Here is a 17274-nt window from a genome sequence, read left to right as displayed (position 1 = left end):
CATAACATATACAGCCACTTTGCCAGTCCTTGGGCAAGGTTTGCTTCCCTTTCGTTTTCTGACCCCCCCCCCCTAGTTCTCTATCTAATACCCAAATGACTTCCATAATACATTGTGGAGCGCTTGATCACATGGAATGGAGAAATTGTTCTTTGCCTTCATTTTGTTGACGGGACTGGGAGCTAGCACCCCGTGGGGCGAGAAATTGGACGAGGGATATATTTCACAGATTTAATGCAGGGTCTCAGTATCCCCAGCACCTCTACTCCAGTTGCTGAGGGCATCCCTGGTGAACGTCAGGTCATACCAGCGCAAGGTGGTTAGCCGCTTGCTGCGCTGTGCGTCCGATGTGACAAGGATTTCATGGAAGGCTTGGAGTAAATGACTCGATTTCAAAGATAATCTTAAAGGGTGTTAAGGGTCCTTGGTTTTCTTAGAGGAAGGATAAGATTGGTTAAATATATAAAGGAAATATTTATGCTTAATACTCTTGCCCGGTCATGTGCTCAGCTTGTGTAACCTTCAGGTCCTTTATCGGTGAGGCCCCTTTGTCGGGCGTTAAAATTTAAAGTTATTGGGCTATTTCCGCGTAATATCCGAAGCGGCGAAACGGGCATGCCGGCCGGATATTAGAGCCAAGATAGTTTGGTGGAGCATGACGTGAGTACTGCCTTGTCCACGTAAGCAGGTTCAAGGTTACCTTAGTCATGTATTGCCTGAGACTCCAGTCTGTATATTGGGAATCTCTGTGTTCATGCCAAGCCTTGTTAGGGTTACAATTCAATTGGACCCTAGATGCTTAGCCAGGTGTAATATGGCAAGGGGGATCGATTGTTAAAAAACGACCGGACATCGACCATTAGTAACATTTGAAGGCTCTTTGGGGACTTGTTGCGGTACAGGCACCGTGCCGGCACCGTAATGGAGGTGCCTAGCATGTTCTTATATTATTATAGTACCGAAAACGTACGGTTCTAAGCTCTAGCATAGTATTCATAAGGCATTTGACCAAACTACGTTATCTCTATGCATATAACTCTTAATAAACGGGCTCCTTGCGCCTTCTAGGTACGTGTCTATCAGCCCTCACTAAATAGGCGTGGCCACGCTATATACGTTTGTGTCTTAGTACCCCCTATATCTTGTAACACTAAGAGACTTGGATACAAGTTGCCAAGATCCAAGCTAAGAATAGGGATATGAGATATATGATATTTGGTGGTTTTCAACACGCTCCATATACGGCTGAAATGTATGTAGTGGATTGAACTCTATACTCTACCAAACGGAAGGGTCTAATGCCATGGATTCAACGTTAAGAGTATGTAGTTACTCTATAGAATCCTGCACATTATAGTCTAGAATAGTTACAGATTCCTTGTCATGTATGGAGAGTTATGGAGAGTAGACTCGTCATCTTTTGTTGAGAGACTGGTGACACTATTGGAAAATTTTCACGTGCCCAAGACTTGAGCAGCTTGTATATAATATGCTTCTTGCTGCCTACCTTTTTGCTTCCCAGCTACAAATTCATACACACCTTTAAATCATTGCCTCTACATTAACGCAGTCCACATATATCGAATCCCTTATCCTGCAGAAAGTCTCACTGCCATCTCAACCCGAAATGCATCTCGTCTCAGCGTTATCAGCCAATGTTTTGGCTCTATCCCTGGCGGTTCTATCGGCCACTACGGCCGCTGCCCCCAATCGAGTTGAAGAATTCTGTGACTGGCAACCCGGCCAACAGCTCAACACGGTACAGAATACTGTCCGTCGGGCTGACACCACCTCCCAGGAAACTAGATTGGAGTTTGATCCCGAAATAGAAAAGCTTATAAAACAACTATGGCCTCCGGAACCCGTTGACGACGGACGAGTTATCAACGTCGGCGTGCATATGCATGTTGTGGGAAAACCAAAAAATAATGAAAGTGAATTCCTCATCGATGTAAGTAATACACCGCCTCTCAGTTACAGCAAAATTCGCCCCGTGCTTACATCGTGTAGCGTACTGCTCTGGATAAGCAATTAGATTTCCTTAACGAGAGTTTCAAGCCGGCAAATATCTCGTTTACGCTTTCAAGTGCAGACTGGACCAAAGGAGGCATGCTGGCAAGGGGTATTTTCTTGCGACGCCCCCTAGCAAAGAGCCTCCACCGGGGTAATTTCTCGGAGCTTAACATTTTCTTCTGCGATGACGATGAGACAATTGGTGGGAGTACAGTGACCCTCCGGGGCTATGATCTTGACGACGACGATGATAAATCAGATGGCTGCGTCGTAAATGCTAATACTGTTCCTGGAGGGCCCCATCCTGTGTGGAATCTGGGCGTGACAGTTGTTCACGAGGTTGGCCACTGGTTTGGGCTTTGGCATACCGACCTTACCGATCCAGGAGACTGTGAACCAAATTGGCGAAACGCAACTGGTTTGAGCAATGAGTAAGTTTACCTAGACTAATGACCCAAAACTGTAGGGGTACTAACACAACGGAATAGGCCGTGCGGCGCTCGATGTGACTCAAACTATATGAGCTATGGAGCCGAGTAAGATCTATGCTATAATTGTACTGTTTTTGCTTTTGTTTTGGGTAGCTAACACGATATGCAGCGCATGCTTGACAGAATTCACATCCGAGCAGATTGCAGAAATGAGAAAATTTGCGCGGAAGGAGCGCGGACTTTAATGAAATCTTGCTATCGCGGACTTCTATGCCTCTCTTATCGGGATGGACTTGGCAGGTGATGCACATTGTGTTACACAATAGAAGATTGGTTCATGTTATATTGTATTGCCATGAACCCAGTATGTTGGTAAAACGAAAATTTGGGGAGAGCGTTGCGTGTGAGGACCTTGGCCCGGTGGTGTTTAGGAGCTCAAGGGCTCGTCGGGCTCTTCTTTTCTTGTCCCTCGTTCTGTTTCTTTCTTGGCTTTGGTTGTTTATAGGAATGACATAGATAGTTGTCAATTATTTCGTCGCATTCGCTTCAATTTTCAGTTGCTATGCTACCTAACAAACGGCTTACTCGCAAGACGACAGTGAAAGTATCACACTACGATTGTTGAGACAGCTTAGACAAATGAGCGACGCTTAATTTCCTCCACAGACAGCGGAACCATGCCTCTCTAAATGAGCGGGAAAATTGCATTCCGGGACTACTAGCCCGAGACGACAAATTATGATAACCCTTCCAAACGTCCTAGCTGATTGGCTCAAACATCATTCGCCATACTACACGGGAAGATGAATTATTGGTGCGTGGCTGAACGGGATGGCTTTTCGATAAACAGGGTCGCATGAGCTTCCTATTCGAGACCGCCACCAGTGACTCAATATGAGAGAGGCTAGCCCGTATATGTAAAGAGTGAGTGACTCACAATAGCAGCATGCGATCCCACTTGACGCAGATAAGGCCTATCATGACTGGTCGTTCAACTGCTTACGCTGCCTGCCGCAGAAGCTTGGCATGGAACGTGATTAATTCATGCATCGTCTGTCTAGAGTTTACGGAGTTGGCCGGCCATGTCTTGGCATCGCCAAGATCTCGGACCAAATCAAAACAATATAAATAAATGAGTCTTCACTACCAAGTGACAAGTATGAAAATAGAAACAAACCGCCTCATTAAGTTGCAAAACCCACATGTTCAACACGTCAATTCCGACAGCATATCCCGACACCGTCAACATGGACAAGAGCGTGTTCAATTGCAGGACTTGCAACGTTGAGTTTAGCTCATCGCAAACGTGGCGCGCTCATGCTAAAAGCGATACTCAGTAAGTCGCTCAATTCTTTTCTTGTTGAGCCTGATGACGTACTAATTGCATAGTGTTGCAAATCTCAAAGATCGCGTAACCTCCTCTGGTGTTGTTTTGCCATCCACCATGGCCAGAGAAGACGAGTGGAATAAGCATGGCTCGAGACCAGCACAGAAGTCGGAAGACATAAAGCCATCTTTCAACCGTCCTACATCAGAAAGCGACGAATCAGATGATGAGCTCGCCAGCGGAGGAAACTCGGACACAGAGAGCGACATGGCCCCGACCTTTGTACCCGATCAATGTCTCTTTTGCGGCACATTGTGCGGTACATTTGAACAAAACCTCTCCCACATGTCACAAACACACGCATTCATCATTCCGAATCATGACTCTCTCATTGTAGATGCAGAGACGTTAATCTGGTATTTACACCTCGTCATATACGGCTATCAAGAATGTCTTGTCTGCAGCAAGACCAGGCGATCCGTCGAGGGCATACAACAGCACATGATGGCAAAGGCGCACTGCCGACTTGAAATCAACGACGACATGAGAGATTTTTATGAGTTTTCCGAAATTCCAAAGCCCGAGGACATGATTGTATCTGGTGAGTCCACCATGAAGCTGCCTTCGGGAAAGATACTTGGTCAACGAACATTACCCAGCGAAAGCATATCGCGACGTGCACCAGCTCGCTCGGAGCCCCAAGTCCCGACACAATCAGTCAGGTCAATAGCGAAACCTGGGTCAGAATTGACCACGAGAAACGATCGTACACTGGCTAGACTTGCCACACAGTTGTCGCAGTTTAGAGCAGGCGATCAGCAGAGTCTTTGCCATCTTCCCGCCTACGAACTTCGGTCTGTACTTGCTTCACGAATGAAGCAATTAAGTGCTGTGAAAAGGGTGGAAAAAAGAATGCAAAATAGGTTACAGACAAGGGGGAATAAGACTCTGATGAAGCATTTTCAGCCTGATGTCCCGGGTAGGCAAAACGGCTAAGCAGATCATTCCAATGGTTGCTGCACTTTATAGAGCAATACATTAAACCTATGATCCAAGTCGAATCCTTGTTGATATTTACAATACATTGTAATATGGTGTAACAAGGGCTTGTGTTTAAACATATGGTGCCTAAAATAGATCTTTTTCCGCAAGATAAGTCTTGCCACAAACCCCTGCGCCGTCATGAGTAGCCAGTCTGCTATTTCGCCCTGTATCTTCTACGTATACTTCCTCTTATTTTAAAGCTTCCCAGCCAAGTCAGCAGCGGTAGTAGACCCGTCCCTGCTGACATCGCCAAAAACCCCAGCATACCCATGTTGAGCGAGATACTCCCTAAAAAGAGCGTCCTCATTCTCAAGATCTCTCTCCTTGTCAGGAATCAAGAACCACGAAATGGCGGCACCAGTCATGGCAAACGCCGCACCGATGAGGAAAACGCCCTGAACGCCCTTGTTCGTATCGCCGAATGAGTTTTGAATAGGAATGAAGACCTGGGTGCCGATGGCCGCGCCGGCCTTTCCAACGGCGGCAGCAAACCCGAGGAAGTGGCCGCGTACGGGGGTAGGAAAGGACTCGGCGCCGCAGAGAAACGTCGCAACCTGCACCTGTTAGCCTGGGTACATGTACTGTTTGCGTTTTTGGCGTCGCGGTCGTCGACTTACACCGGGCCCCATTTCTCCGAGGGTGTTGAAGATGCCGTAGAGAACGACGAAGAGGGGGAAGATGGGGAGGATTTGGTGCAGGGCGCCGCCGATGACGAATCCGAGAATAGACCAGAGGACAAAGCCCAGCGTCATGGTCTGCTTGCGGCCAATCTTGTCCATGAGGAGGCCGCCAATCAAAGTACCCGGGATGTAGAACAAGTTGAGCACGGTGCCGTAGCCAATATTCTCCATCAACGTGTCGTTGGGGTTGAGCGTCGCAATGACGGTTGAGCCAAAAATGCCAAAGGGGTACGTCTGCGTGCCTGAATCAGTTTTATGCCAACCCGCATGGTATATGGGGGAACTCGGTACGCACAACAAAGTCGTACATGAACCAGGCCAGGGAGGTGCCGAGCATGGGCTTCCAGTAGCGCTTGATGACGAGCCAGTACGGAATATGCTGCTTCATAGCGTGCTTCTGGTACTGGGTCGAGTTGATGAGTCGCAGTCTGAAGAAGAGCAGGGCCACTGGTAAAAGGATGCCCAAGCCGAAACTCACGCGCCAGACGCCATCGCCGACGTTCCAACTGTACGCGGCCAAGACGATGAGCGCTACGATGCCGGCAATCACGAAGCCCATGTCGATGGAAAAGTCGGTGGCGACGGCAGTCAGGATTCCGCGCCGTCGTCGCACGGACAAGGTCTCATCGGCGGCTTCGGCGGCGCTCGTCGCACAGGTTGGGTATTCGCCTTCAAGCAGCGCATGTCCATGTTAGCCGCCGCGTTTGAGGGCGTCGCCTGTCTTGAGTCTTGACTCACCTCCGGCCCCGAAGCCGGCTACGCCGCGCCCGATAATCATCATCCAAAACATGCCGCCGACAGTGGTGCCGTGGGCGGCGGTCGACAGGACCAGACCCAGGACGAGAAAGAAGGTGGCCCAGAAGATGCCGTTGCGTCGGCCTAGCTTGTCAATGGCCCAGCCGAAGAACAACATGCCAAACACCTCGCCGATGAGAAAGGCGTTGGAGACTCTGGTCTTGACGTCCTTGGTGTACTCGTCGGGGTAGAGCTTGGCCAGCACCGTGTTCATGTAGCCGACAATTTGGGCATTGTAGCCATCGGAGAATAGGGCCAGACCGCCGACCAGAACCATGAGCACCGATGACGCCTTGCTGACGGGTCGGGGCACGACCTGCTTGTCCTTGAGGTCGACGGCATTATCTGCAGTGGACGGGGTAACGTCCACCGCCGTGGCATTTTCACCAAAGTCCTTCATGGCGACTAGTGCTTGCAGAAGCCTGTCTTGTCTGAATCGCTGATGCAGCTGCGAGGGGATGACATGCAGAGGGTTGGGGGCATCGAGGTTTTTGTTTGCGCCATCACGAACCCGGGCGTATTTATGTCCATGCAACCCGACATGTGAGCGTGTACTCGACAGTCAATGCGTGGCGCTTGACTGTGAGACCCTTGAGACAGGCCTGGTCTGTTATCCGCATCTGCATCTTGTCTCATTCTGTCGCAGCTTGTATCCAGCCCACGTGGGTGCCTTCCGATACAGTTTGAGATGAGCGCATGGGAAGCAGTTGACGTCGCCGGTAAGAAACAAGCCACATGTCCCATGAACGCTTCATGCCCCGCCAATTCCTTGATGCCGGGCAGATTTGGCGTTTCGCGTAGCCTGTCATCTGCAGCCACAAGGCGGCATTGTGCCGATGAGCCGTCGCCCAAGGACCTTGTCACGCTGGAGTTGATGAATAAACTGTTGCCGTTGGCCCACGTGTACATTATGAATGCAGATACGGTTCCACAGCACGAACAAATGGCCGTACGAACCATTCCATGTTTGCATATTGCTTTTCCGGAAGCCTTCTCCACACGGATGTGGCTGGATCGCGGTCCGGGAGGAAGTCCGAGTATACGAAGACGAGTCCATCAACACGTGTGTAATTCGAGGAACCTAAATCAACGGCGTCGTTATAAAAAATTCCGCAGTACGGCCGTCATTGAGTTTGGAATCGGGGCCTTGGTATTACACTCTGTGACGGCCTTTGTCTCTTTCACCCTGCAGGGCACCATCACGCGACAAGACTCTGGATTCATCTTAGACCCCCTCCCAGTACAGAAACCCTGCATCAGGCATAACCTCAACGACACATCACGTCCGGATACCCTTCAATATGGTCGTTACCGACCAGCAAATCTCCTTCTTCAGGGAGAAGGGATACCTCATTATCCGTGACTTTTTGTCCCCAGAGGAAGTCGAGAACCTCCAGAGCTGGGCGCAACAAGTCCACGACTGGAAGCCTACTACGGAATCCGAATTCATGCCCTACGAGGTCTGTTTTGAACCCCGCTATCTGGTCATCTCTGTCCTGAAATACTCATGTTAACACCAGGAGGTAAATGCGTCCGGCAAGCGTGTTCTCTGCCGCACCGAAAACTTTGTCGACTATCACACGGGTTTGAACAGTCTGCTCCGTGGGGAAAAGCTGCTCGGTCTTTTGAACGAATTGGCCGGCGAGCCAATGTACCTCTTCAAGGAAAAGATCAACTACAAGCTCGCTGGTAGCGGTGAGTTGAGCAAAATCAACCATACACTCTGTGGGAAGTGGAATAACCTAAAAAGATAGGTGGCTTCGCGCCTCACATTGACGCCGTGGCATACACGCAAATCAAGGACGTCAAGCACCTGACTATTCTCCTCAGCGTCGACCCATCCAACATGACGAATGGGGGCTTGGAAGTCGTCGACGGCAGCCACGAGATGACCATTCCCATCAATGGCAAGACGCACTGCATCGAGGCTGACTGGGTTGATTCGCAGGAGTGGGTTCCTGTCGAGCTGGAAGCAGGTGTGTATTGAAAGTCTGCCGAGGCTGCGACTTGGTTACTGAACGGAGGGATGTAGGCCAACTTCTGATTTTCCCGTCATACCTGGCTCACCGTAGCGGACCGAACAACAGCTCTGAGGATCGCAAGGCTATTTACGCCACGTATAACTTGGCGAGTGAGGGCGACATGCACCGTGAGTATTACGAGGACCGTAAGAAGGAGTGGCCGGCGACGCATATGCGAAAGGAGGGGGAGTCATATGCCAAGGGGGCTTTGACGTACGGGTTTGGGTCGCCCATGTTGAGTGTAGATGCCGGCAAGCAGGTTGCGTTTTAAGATTGTAATGGTTATTGTACGGCACGGTATATGGAAATCAATCAAGTCAATTTCACAATGTAAGATGAGAATCCTCAGGTGACTGTGAATTACAAGTGTAGTGGCTTTGGCTACATTTCCAAACAAGATTTGACGTAGAGATCCTAACGTCGCCTGACTAACAGAGTCTTGCTGCCTTGTTTGTAAATTCGCATAGTCTGGCGAAACTTTCGGGACAGTTTTCCACCGAGACGGGATAATACTTTCCAGAGATTAGTAAAACTTTGAACTGCCTATTGCATGCCTTACGCGTGGGCCCAGACACATGGTGTCAACATTGAATTGTTTCACACGCCATTGGGCTCTCAACGCCCACGTGCGTCGTGACGAGCACGAGTTTTCATACTGCCAGCAGGGGTTCGGGCAGCTCGGGGGGAAGTCCGACGGCATGAATTGATCCATAACAGGCTTCGCATGCATCAATTCTTTCCGATGGACTAATTCTACAGCGGAATATATGTAAGCTCGTTGCCGAGTTTCCTCAACGTCAGGGCATCCCACGTGTGAGAAGACATTTGAACTCAAACCGTGTCACACACCGAACTCCATCGCGCATCTGGAGAGACGCCGGCAACAACAAACATTACCAATTCGCCAATTTCTTCTTTGCCTATTCTTCCCGTATCAACTCAATTCAAAGTCCGCGAGGCTTCTTCTTCATCCACAGCCATGGCTATGCCAATCCCCAGCCCTCTAGAGCCAAAATCAGTCACGTCGTATCTCCTCTCCGTCCTCGAGGCATCCGACCAGACACCGTACATTGGCGAGCCGATATCCCAGCTGCAACACTCTCTCCAGGCCGCGCACCAAGCGGCCTCTGCATCGCCCCCCGCGGACGAGGCAACCCAGGTGGCCGCGCTCCTCCACGACATTGGCCAATTCGTCCCCGGCAGAGACCTCATCTCGCTGACGGGCGGCCGAGCCGAGAATCTGGGCGGCGCGGCCACGGGGGAGAGCGTCGGGCGCGTCGGCCACGACACCTTGGGCGGCGCGTTTCTCCTCGCGCTTGGCTTCTCGGCCAAGGTGGCTCGTCTGGTGGCATCGCACGTCGAGGCCAAGAGGTATCTGTGCGCGGTTGACAGCGGATACTACGGCAAGCTCTCGGACGCGTCGAGGAAATCCCTGGCCTACCAGGGCGGCCCCATGCGCGGCAAGGAACTGGCCGACTTTGGAGGCGATCCGTGGTGCGGGGAGATGTGCCGGCTGCGGGTTTGGGACGACGAGGCCAAGGTGCAGGGTCTGCAGGTCAGGAGCTTGGAGAGTTGGCGATGCGTCATTGAGCGACAGCTAGAAGATCAGAGGCGTGTGGCAGATGGAGAGATGAAATAATAACAAAGTGACGTGGAGTTATCTCTTCCCACTGGCCCCCGAGTATCGATACTCGTTTTCTGGTAGGCTCAATGTGAGAATAAAAGCCACCAATCAGTAGAAACTTCTCATTGGCGCAATCATCCAAAGATGCATTGCTGGAGCCTGCGCTGCTCCAGGGGGATGGGCAACTCTCATGGTTGCATGCATGGCCATGATTGTGCGTGGCGAACACGACTTCAGACGGACAGGCTTCCTCATCCCTATTCCAGAAACAATCTGCTAGCCACAGATTGTCCTGTGCGACTTGCATGTAACCATGCTTTGCCGAGGTGTCATCCGTCTTGGACTAGATTACTTCTGTAACACATCGTGTCACCTAGCAGTCACACATGGCAGGAACAGTCAATAGCGCAGCGCTTGGTAGATGAAGAGAATGACAAATTGGTCAAATTCGAAAAGCATTGTTTCTGATTGCTCTCGCTACCAGTCCGAGCCAAGGCCGGGACTCAGCCTAGTCGCCAGTCTTGCCATTGTCTCGATGCCGTCCTGCGCAAAATTTGACATGACCACCATGATTCACAATGATGAGACTTTTGCCTCACCAAGCGGGACCAACAAGGCAGTGGCGCCGGATTTTGCCATGATCCGAAAATAGTAGCCCCCGACGATTGTCGGCGTCACCAATGAGTCTGGCTAGCAAGACTAAAGTAGTCTGGTGCAATGAGTCTGGTCAATTGCTTCTTTGAGATGTCTCACCCGAAAAACCGGAAATATAGCGCATGCAACGCTCACCAGCTTCCTTCCCACCCTGTGGCTTGTCCTCTCCGCAAATGAGCAGCCATCGCCGTTGTGAACCAGATGCCGGGGCTGATCCCCAGGTTCCCCTTACTAAACCCAGACATGGAAGCCAAGAGTTTGTCAAAGCGGCCCCCGAACACACGCACCAATTCTTAAACGTACATTGAATGACACTGTGGGGATCATGGAAGGCTCAATGTTACTACCAGACTCCATCCTGCGTGGGCGGGAAGCCGTTTGCCCCGTGGTCGTCGTGGACAATGGAGCAGGTCAGACTTGTTGCTTTTTCCAGAGCTGGCTCGTGCTGCTGAAGAGGCAGAGGGCAGAAACACGAAATGGAACCTTGTCACACCTCGTGGTTTTTGCTTCACCTGACGTGTTATATTCCCTTCTCGCCTCCGTTCATGATGGGATGGAGACTGATCTCTTCTGCCGAATGCTACGTTCAACACACGGCGCGTCGACGTTGAAAGATGTAGCTTATACCCTAAATTCATGACCAAGGAACTAAGAAAAAAACCTGCACAGACCCCAATGAGGCTAAAGTGACGATCACTTGCGGGGAGGAAAAGACAGTGATATACAACCACTAACAAAAGACTGTATGCGGCATCTGGCTCACTTTTACGGCTTCCTTCTCATACTAAATACCGAACAGTTCCACGTCTATAAGGAGAGATTCTATCCCAACATCTGTCTTTCTTTTGTTCCTTTTCTCTCCCGTGGGTTCCTATTTCAACCTGTTTCCCCGTTATCAACCCAGCCGGAAACGCTTGTTGAAAAAAAAAAAAGCTCAGCCAGCAAGCCTTGGGCACGGAGTAGGCAACCATGGCAACCCCAGACTTACTTCACATGTCGATATACGACATGCCGACCTCGCCTCCCCTGTGGGACAAAGTCGGCAGGTTCTACATAGGCTTCTGCTGCACGTGGACGCTCCTCGTGCTGTCCGGCATGGCCTTCTGCCTCGTCCACCGCAACAACCCGGCCCTCAAGATTCGCGGGCTGCCTCTCTCCTTTGGCTCCATCATCCTGCTTCACTCGTACTGGGTCCTGGCGCAGATCACATACCCCATCGGCCGCTCGATACCCGTCATCCTGGCCTATGACATTCAGTACTTCTTCATGGGCATCTACTTCCCGCTGGGCATTGCGCTCTTCCACGCCTCCAACCTCCGGTTTCTCCGCGTCGCCAGGCTGCAGAGGCAGTTTACACATGTGCAATCTGAGCATCGCGTGGTGCCCAGGTGCAATGGCGCCAAGACTTCCCTTCTTTGCCGTGTCCGGAATATGAACTACACCGCGCGGAGTATGCTGTTTATAGGCATCGCCATGGTGGCACAGGTCTGTAGGATTGTCATTTGCCGCGTGTGTCTGGTGTGCTTTTTCCGCTGACAGGTGCTGCTAGGTCCTTTTGACTGTTGGCATGTGGTTTGCTTGCAAGAAGTACCACCCTACGTATGGCCTGCCCGGGACGCAAATCAAGGGCGATACGCTGCCGGAGCAACTGGCTGACCTGGGCCGTGGGTGGGAATGGTGGCCGTCTGTCCTGTGGCAGGTGGTTTGGACGTGGATTGTGAGTCGATTTGACCTCGTCCAGTGAAAGAAATACTCTGATTAACCGCATTTCCAGGTTGCGCCGTACTTGATTTGGCGCGCTTGGGGGATTCGCGACACCATGGGGTGGCGAACGCAGACTATTGCTTGCTGTTTGGCAAAGTACGTAAGCTGTTGTACAGATTTACGGCGTCTTCTCCATGCGAATTGTACTAATTGTACTGTTGTAGTCTTCACGCGACGCCCATGTTCCTCATCGCTTCTTACCTTCCGGCATTTGAAAAAGTCAACGTCTACTTCGCGCCGAGTCAATGGTATGTCTTTGACAACAACGGAACTAGAAAGCTTTGTATCTAACACGATGCAGGATCCACCTCTCCATTATGATTTTCGAAATATTCACCGTTTTCGTGCCCGTCTTCGAAGTCATGTCCATGTGGTTCGTCCAAAAGAGAGTCAACCAGAGCAACGCAAAATGGGACACGGCATCACAGTTCAGCAGCGCCTCACAATCGTTCACATTGATGGGCAAGGGCTCAACACAAAGCCTGTACGAAAAGGGCAGGCCGCTGGACTATCTCGACGAAGAGCTCGGGGACCGGCTCCTGACCATGACGGCGCTCGACCACGTCCTCAAGGACAACCCGGGTCCCCTGCAGGAATTCTCCGCCCTGAACGACTTCTCCGGCGAGAACGTGGCCTTTTTGACGCGCGTGGCGAAGTGGAAGACGTCGTGGCCCCTGATGCCTGCCGGCGAGCAAAAGCTCGACGTCTACAACGAGGCCCTCGCCATCTACACCGACTTCATCAGCCCCCGCGACGCCGAATTCCCACTCAACTTGTCCTCGCGCGAGCTCAAACACCTCGAGGACGTATTCGAGAAGCCCGCCCGCATCCTGTGCGGCGAGGCATCTGCAAACCCCGCCACCCCTTTCGACATCGAGGCGCCCATGCCGCTGAACCGCGAGGTCTCGCACTCCGACATGGCAACCCTCGCCAAGTACCGCGGCGAGATACCCGCGGCTTTTACCCTCGGGGTGTTCGACAATGTCCAGAGCCACATCAAGTACCTCGTCCTGACCAACACGTGGCCCAAGTTTGTGTCCCAGATGCAGTCGCGGAGGCGGTCGAGTGAAACGGGACGCAGCGTGATTACCGACGCCTCGGGCCGCTCGCACGGCAGTCGGCTTTCTGCCCGTCTGGCCAAGTTGCTGCGCGACTTGGGTATGTAAAATTTTAAAAATGGGGTTGATGGCGCCGGTATATATTGACCATGGACGGTCGTGAAAGGCAGGATATTGCCTTGGAATACGTATATTTTGTACTAAAATAATGGCTACTTTGGCCCAAGTTGTTACATTTTCTGTCCTATATTGCACCATATTCCAGTCTAATACTGTACAATTTATTCATCATTCTACCTCGTGGGTGAAAAACTGCAAGCTGAAGAAAACATACATAGCTTTTGAGTCGCAGATAACCTCGCACTGCCCAGGAAATCCGCACCTCTAGCACCTCTACACTGATAAAAACAAGGCAATAGCCATTATGATGGCCGTTGAAATCGTAGTCCCAGGCATGAACGACTCCTTCTGCGCCGCTAGGCTCGACTCCCACTTCGTATCGTTGCACGGCCCCGCGAGGGAAGCATTCGGCCAAGAATGCAAATTGGCACACTTTGCCGTGGACAGCATTTCCCGCGTCACATTCCGGGCCAGTTCCTCTGTAGCCTTGGCCTGGCACGGCTCCGGGCGGGGATGCGCGTCATCGGGGTCGAAAACAGGACACATGGTGTTGGTGCTGTCGCCGTACTGGCTCTGGTTGCGCGCGGCATGGCTGTCGACGCGGTCGACAATGTTGACGGTCCATAGCGGCAGCGGGCAGGCTGTGCTCTCGTTGCCCTGGAAGACGTCGGGTGGTTTCCCGCCGCGGCTCACGTTGAAGAAGATCTTGCCCTCGGCCACGGGGCGTTTCGGGGCGAGCGTGACTCGGTTGTTGTCTGGGGTGCAGTTGCGAAGCATGGTCATGTGCCACGCCAAATACCACTGCTCGACGGTGCTGTTGATGTATACGCCGGCGGAATATATCTCGGTCATCGTTTGGGGTCCGCTGTAGTTTCCTGATGTCCACAGGTCTGCGCCTCGCAGGGGAAGCCGGTCGCAGTCGAAGCGCGAGGGTTCTTCGCCGACAGACCCCGTTTGCCAGAAGAGTTGGAAGTTGTGAGGCCATACCGGCGCTGGGTTCTGGATGGCGAATACGATGGGAAACGGGTACACGCGCTGATATGTCTCGTTTGCGCGGGGGAATACAAGGTCGATTTCGGTTGTGGTAGATTGGGCTGCGGCCACAGTCAGGATGCATGGCGCCGCCAGGAGGGAGATGAAGCAGCATGGCAGCTCCATCATGGTGATGAATCACGGCACCGCTCGTGCTTTGACTGCTTTGGATGTCGCCGTCGGAGGGAGGAAGTGGCGCTGAATAGTCAGTGTAACCGCATCGCAAGGACTACCGCATGCCAGAATGATATTGGACTTGGACTTATGCAATTAGTCACTATGACGACACTGCGAATGTCCAATCGCGTGTCAAGTCATATATCATGTGAGCATTGTTCGCTTAGGGAGGCCCGAGTACGAACTCGGGCCAAGAGGTTTGATTAATGAGGCGGCCAACACATTCGCCCGTGCCCGTGTTTGATGAAAGGGAAAGGCCGCAGAGAGATGCCGGTACCACTGGGCTAATTAGTGAAATGCTGATCAGTTGCGAATGCGAATAACAGCGACCGCATTGACCAAGGTCTATCGTCAGGGCTTGCTCCATGTGTCATCTTCCGATGAAGTATATCAGGTTCCCGCTGTCGCGCTCAACACCATGTCATTCTGCATTATAATAGAGTCTGATATGATTCCTGTTAAACAAGGTGTTTTCCACTGCCGCCTGTAAAAATACATGAATCATGTCGCTAGATGGCTTCAATCAAGGACTTACACTACTGTTTAATGCTACCCATAGCTGTCAATCGTAACAATAAGGATTTTCAGGGACGCGGATACATGTCGGCAATGTCGTCATTGGTATGCCAAAAAGTCAGTCCTAGTTTGGGCCGCAGAACTAGCATCTTCAGACTTGGAGAAAACACCTAATTCCATGAGAGGATCACACCCACGAGTGCATATCAGGCCACGGCTATCTTTGTCCCCTCATTGTCCTTAAAGAAGCCGGTAGATGAGCAGGTGGATATGTCGATTCTAATGAATCTTCGGGCGCCTGGACCCGCGGCACCGCGCTGCCGGTGCCATTTGAGTTGCAGCCTGATGGCGTCTCGCAAACGAGCTCCATTTGCATGGGGTTAAAGTGGACTGGATGTAAAGTGGCGTCAGGAACGAGAATGGTCAATGCCAGGCAACACTGGGCACATTACGTGTGCAAAGACGGACAGAAAGGCTGAGCGGTGCCAAACCAGGCAACCATAATGCCGTTTTGAACAAAGACTCGGGGTTGTTACAAAATGATTTGCCGCAATGAATTACAACGTTGGATCTTTTCAAAATCTAATCCCAACAAGCGGACAGTGTGAACTTTGAAGTCTGCCCTTGACTTGATCTATGGCCGGCCGTTCCCAGCCAAAACCGGGCATACCGTCATGGACAACAATAGGACCATGCACAACCTGTCAACAATTATTAAGCGGTAGGCATGGGAAAGTCATTTTGTGCATGGCGCCAAGTTTGTATCTGACAACAATGCCAGATTGGAGGCCGTCGTCTCGCGCCTCGAAGATTTGTCCGTCTTTGATGGTCCAATTCTCCCCAGCACACTGACAGACTCGACTTCCGAGGCCATTCAGGCCTTTGACGACTTTATCGACTCGTCAGTCAAACAATACTTGCTTTTAAGTAACCGATTGGGTGGACTGGTTGCCGTGCAGGTTTGTAGAGCGGTTGAGCTGGACGAGTTTTATTATTTACTTGTCCATTTACTAATTATAACTGTGAACTAAAGGCTGCCGAGGTTTTCAAGGGATTTCAGGAACAGAGAAAATTCCTGTGCATTACCACGCAAGCCGCCAAACCGGATCCAGCTACGCTCGAGACTTTACTTGGACCGACCAAGGACGCTATCGTGGCGGTGACGGATATACAAAAAAAGAATAGGTTTGATGGAATGTATGTGCATTTGACTGCCGTTGCGGATGGAATCAGGATGCTGGCATGGGTCAACATCCACAGTCGGCCATTCGTCTATGTTGAGGAGTCCCTTGGTTCGGCTCAATTTTTTGGAAACAAGATACTCAAAAATCAAGAAGAAAAGTAGGGAGTGTCCATCACAATTTATCCAACTGCCAATTACGACCGAGGCTAATTATAATAGTAGAGACAAGCTGGAGGTGGAATGGATCAAGTCTTACTACCAAGTATGCCGGGGCTTGGTCGGTTATGTCAAGCTACATTTTCCTACAGGAATTACTTGGAATGCGCGCGGAGGGTTGGCAGAATCAGTCATGGGATTGCCTTAGGTGGTATTTCGACACGTGGCAAGTAAACTAGTTGGAGAGTGAATGCGCTGGTCCTTGCATGGCCGAATTGAGATGCTGTAATATTTGTATATAGGTATGTATATGTTTAACTCACTACTATTACCCATATCGGACCATTGTGTCATTGGCTACGCTGGAAGCTCTGGACCAGTTTGTTGTTGCAAGGTTCATTTCGCCTTTGTTGCTATACAGCAACTACATAGTCGTAGCTTATTTTCTCCTTTTGTCTCTTGGCCTAAGATGCACAGCACGGCTTTTTGAACAAAATTTAGGCGACTACCGGGCACATTGATACTATACCACAACCGGTTTTCAACAGCCTTGTGTATTAAACTCTCAAGGTGCTCGATGATAAGCAGTCTTTCAGGTTTTCTTGCCGCTTTTTAGAAGCGTTGTGGTCTTGCAGCTATTGTAAATAATGCGAGCGCCTCGGCGGTCATGGAATGCGTT

The 17274-nt window shown here is 51.1% G+C and overlaps 8 protein-coding genes across 8 annotated transcripts; 6 read left to right on the top strand and 2 right to left on the bottom strand.

The window, feature by feature from the left end:
• Positions 1–1627: 1627 nt before the first annotated feature.
• MAA_09256 (metalloprotease) lies at positions 1628–2689 on the top strand (the record flags this gene model as incomplete). The annotated part of the gene is made up of 4 exons (XM_007827254.2): positions 1628–1951; positions 2011–2444; positions 2502–2549; positions 2614–2689. The coding sequence occupies 4 exons, from the start codon at positions 1628–1630 to the stop codon at positions 2687–2689; spliced, it is 882 nt and encodes a 293-aa protein (XP_007825445.2).
• Positions 2690–3646: 957 nt separating this feature from the next.
• On the top strand, positions 3647–4767 carry MAA_09257 (c2h2 finger domain containing protein; the record flags this gene model as incomplete). Its single annotated transcript, XM_007827255.2, has 2 exons — positions 3647–3780; positions 3834–4767. The coding sequence occupies 2 exons, from the start codon at positions 3647–3649 to the stop codon at positions 4765–4767; spliced, it is 1068 nt and encodes a 355-aa protein (XP_007825446.2).
• Positions 4768–5009: 242 nt separating this feature from the next.
• Positions 5010–6690, bottom strand: MAA_09258 (Major facilitator superfamily domain, general substrate transporter; the record flags this gene model as incomplete). The annotated part of the gene is made up of 4 exons (XM_007827256.2): positions 5010–5369; positions 5433–5729; positions 5791–6164; positions 6234–6690. The coding sequence occupies 4 exons, from the start codon at positions 6688–6690 to the stop codon at positions 5010–5012; spliced, it is 1488 nt and encodes a 495-aa protein (XP_007825447.2).
• Positions 6691–7591: 901 nt separating this feature from the next.
• Positions 7592–8582, top strand: MAA_09259 (epoxidase subunit A; the record flags this gene model as incomplete). Its single annotated transcript, XM_007827257.1, has 4 exons — positions 7592–7750; positions 7811–7985; positions 8045–8266; positions 8323–8582. 4 exons carry the CDS (start codon positions 7592–7594, stop codon positions 8580–8582), a joined length of 816 nt encoding a protein of 271 aa, XP_007825448.1.
• A 708-nt stretch (positions 8583–9290) lies between these two features.
• Positions 9291–9950, top strand: MAA_09260 (metal dependent phosphohydrolase; the record flags this gene model as incomplete). The annotated part of the gene is made up of 1 exon (XM_007827258.1): positions 9291–9950. The coding sequence occupies one exon, from the start codon at positions 9291–9293 to the stop codon at positions 9948–9950; it is 660 nt and encodes a 219-aa protein (XP_007825449.1).
• A 1608-nt stretch (positions 9951–11558) lies between these two features.
• On the top strand, positions 11559–13519 carry MAA_09261 (Regulator of G protein signaling superfamily; the record flags this gene model as incomplete). Its single annotated transcript, XM_007827259.1, has 5 exons — positions 11559–12074; positions 12139–12306; positions 12364–12449; positions 12518–12601; positions 12655–13519. 5 exons carry the CDS (start codon positions 11559–11561, stop codon positions 13517–13519), a joined length of 1719 nt encoding a protein of 572 aa, XP_007825450.1.
• A 285-nt stretch (positions 13520–13804) lies between these two features.
• Positions 13805–14692, bottom strand: MAA_09262 (uncharacterized protein; the record flags this gene model as incomplete). The annotated part of the gene is made up of 1 exon (XM_007827260.1): positions 13805–14692. The coding sequence occupies one exon, from the start codon at positions 14690–14692 to the stop codon at positions 13805–13807; it is 888 nt and encodes a 295-aa protein (XP_007825451.1).
• Positions 14693–15930: 1238 nt separating this feature from the next.
• Positions 15931–16803, top strand: MAA_09263 (uncharacterized protein; the record flags this gene model as incomplete). Its single annotated transcript, XM_007827261.1, has 4 exons — positions 15931–15977; positions 16038–16215; positions 16290–16453; positions 16659–16803. 4 exons carry the CDS (start codon positions 15931–15933, stop codon positions 16801–16803), a joined length of 534 nt encoding a protein of 177 aa, XP_007825452.1.
• Positions 16804–17274: the final 471 nt, after the last annotated feature.

This window comes from Metarhizium robertsii (genome assembly GCF_000187425.2).
Source record: "Metarhizium robertsii ARSEF 23 chromosome Unknown MAA_Scf_10, whole genome shotgun sequence".
NCBI lineage: Eukaryota > Fungi > Ascomycota > Sordariomycetes > Hypocreales > Clavicipitaceae > Metarhizium > Metarhizium robertsii.
Note: the sequence above shows the minus strand (reverse complement) of the source record. Positions and strands in the feature narration are given on the sequence as shown.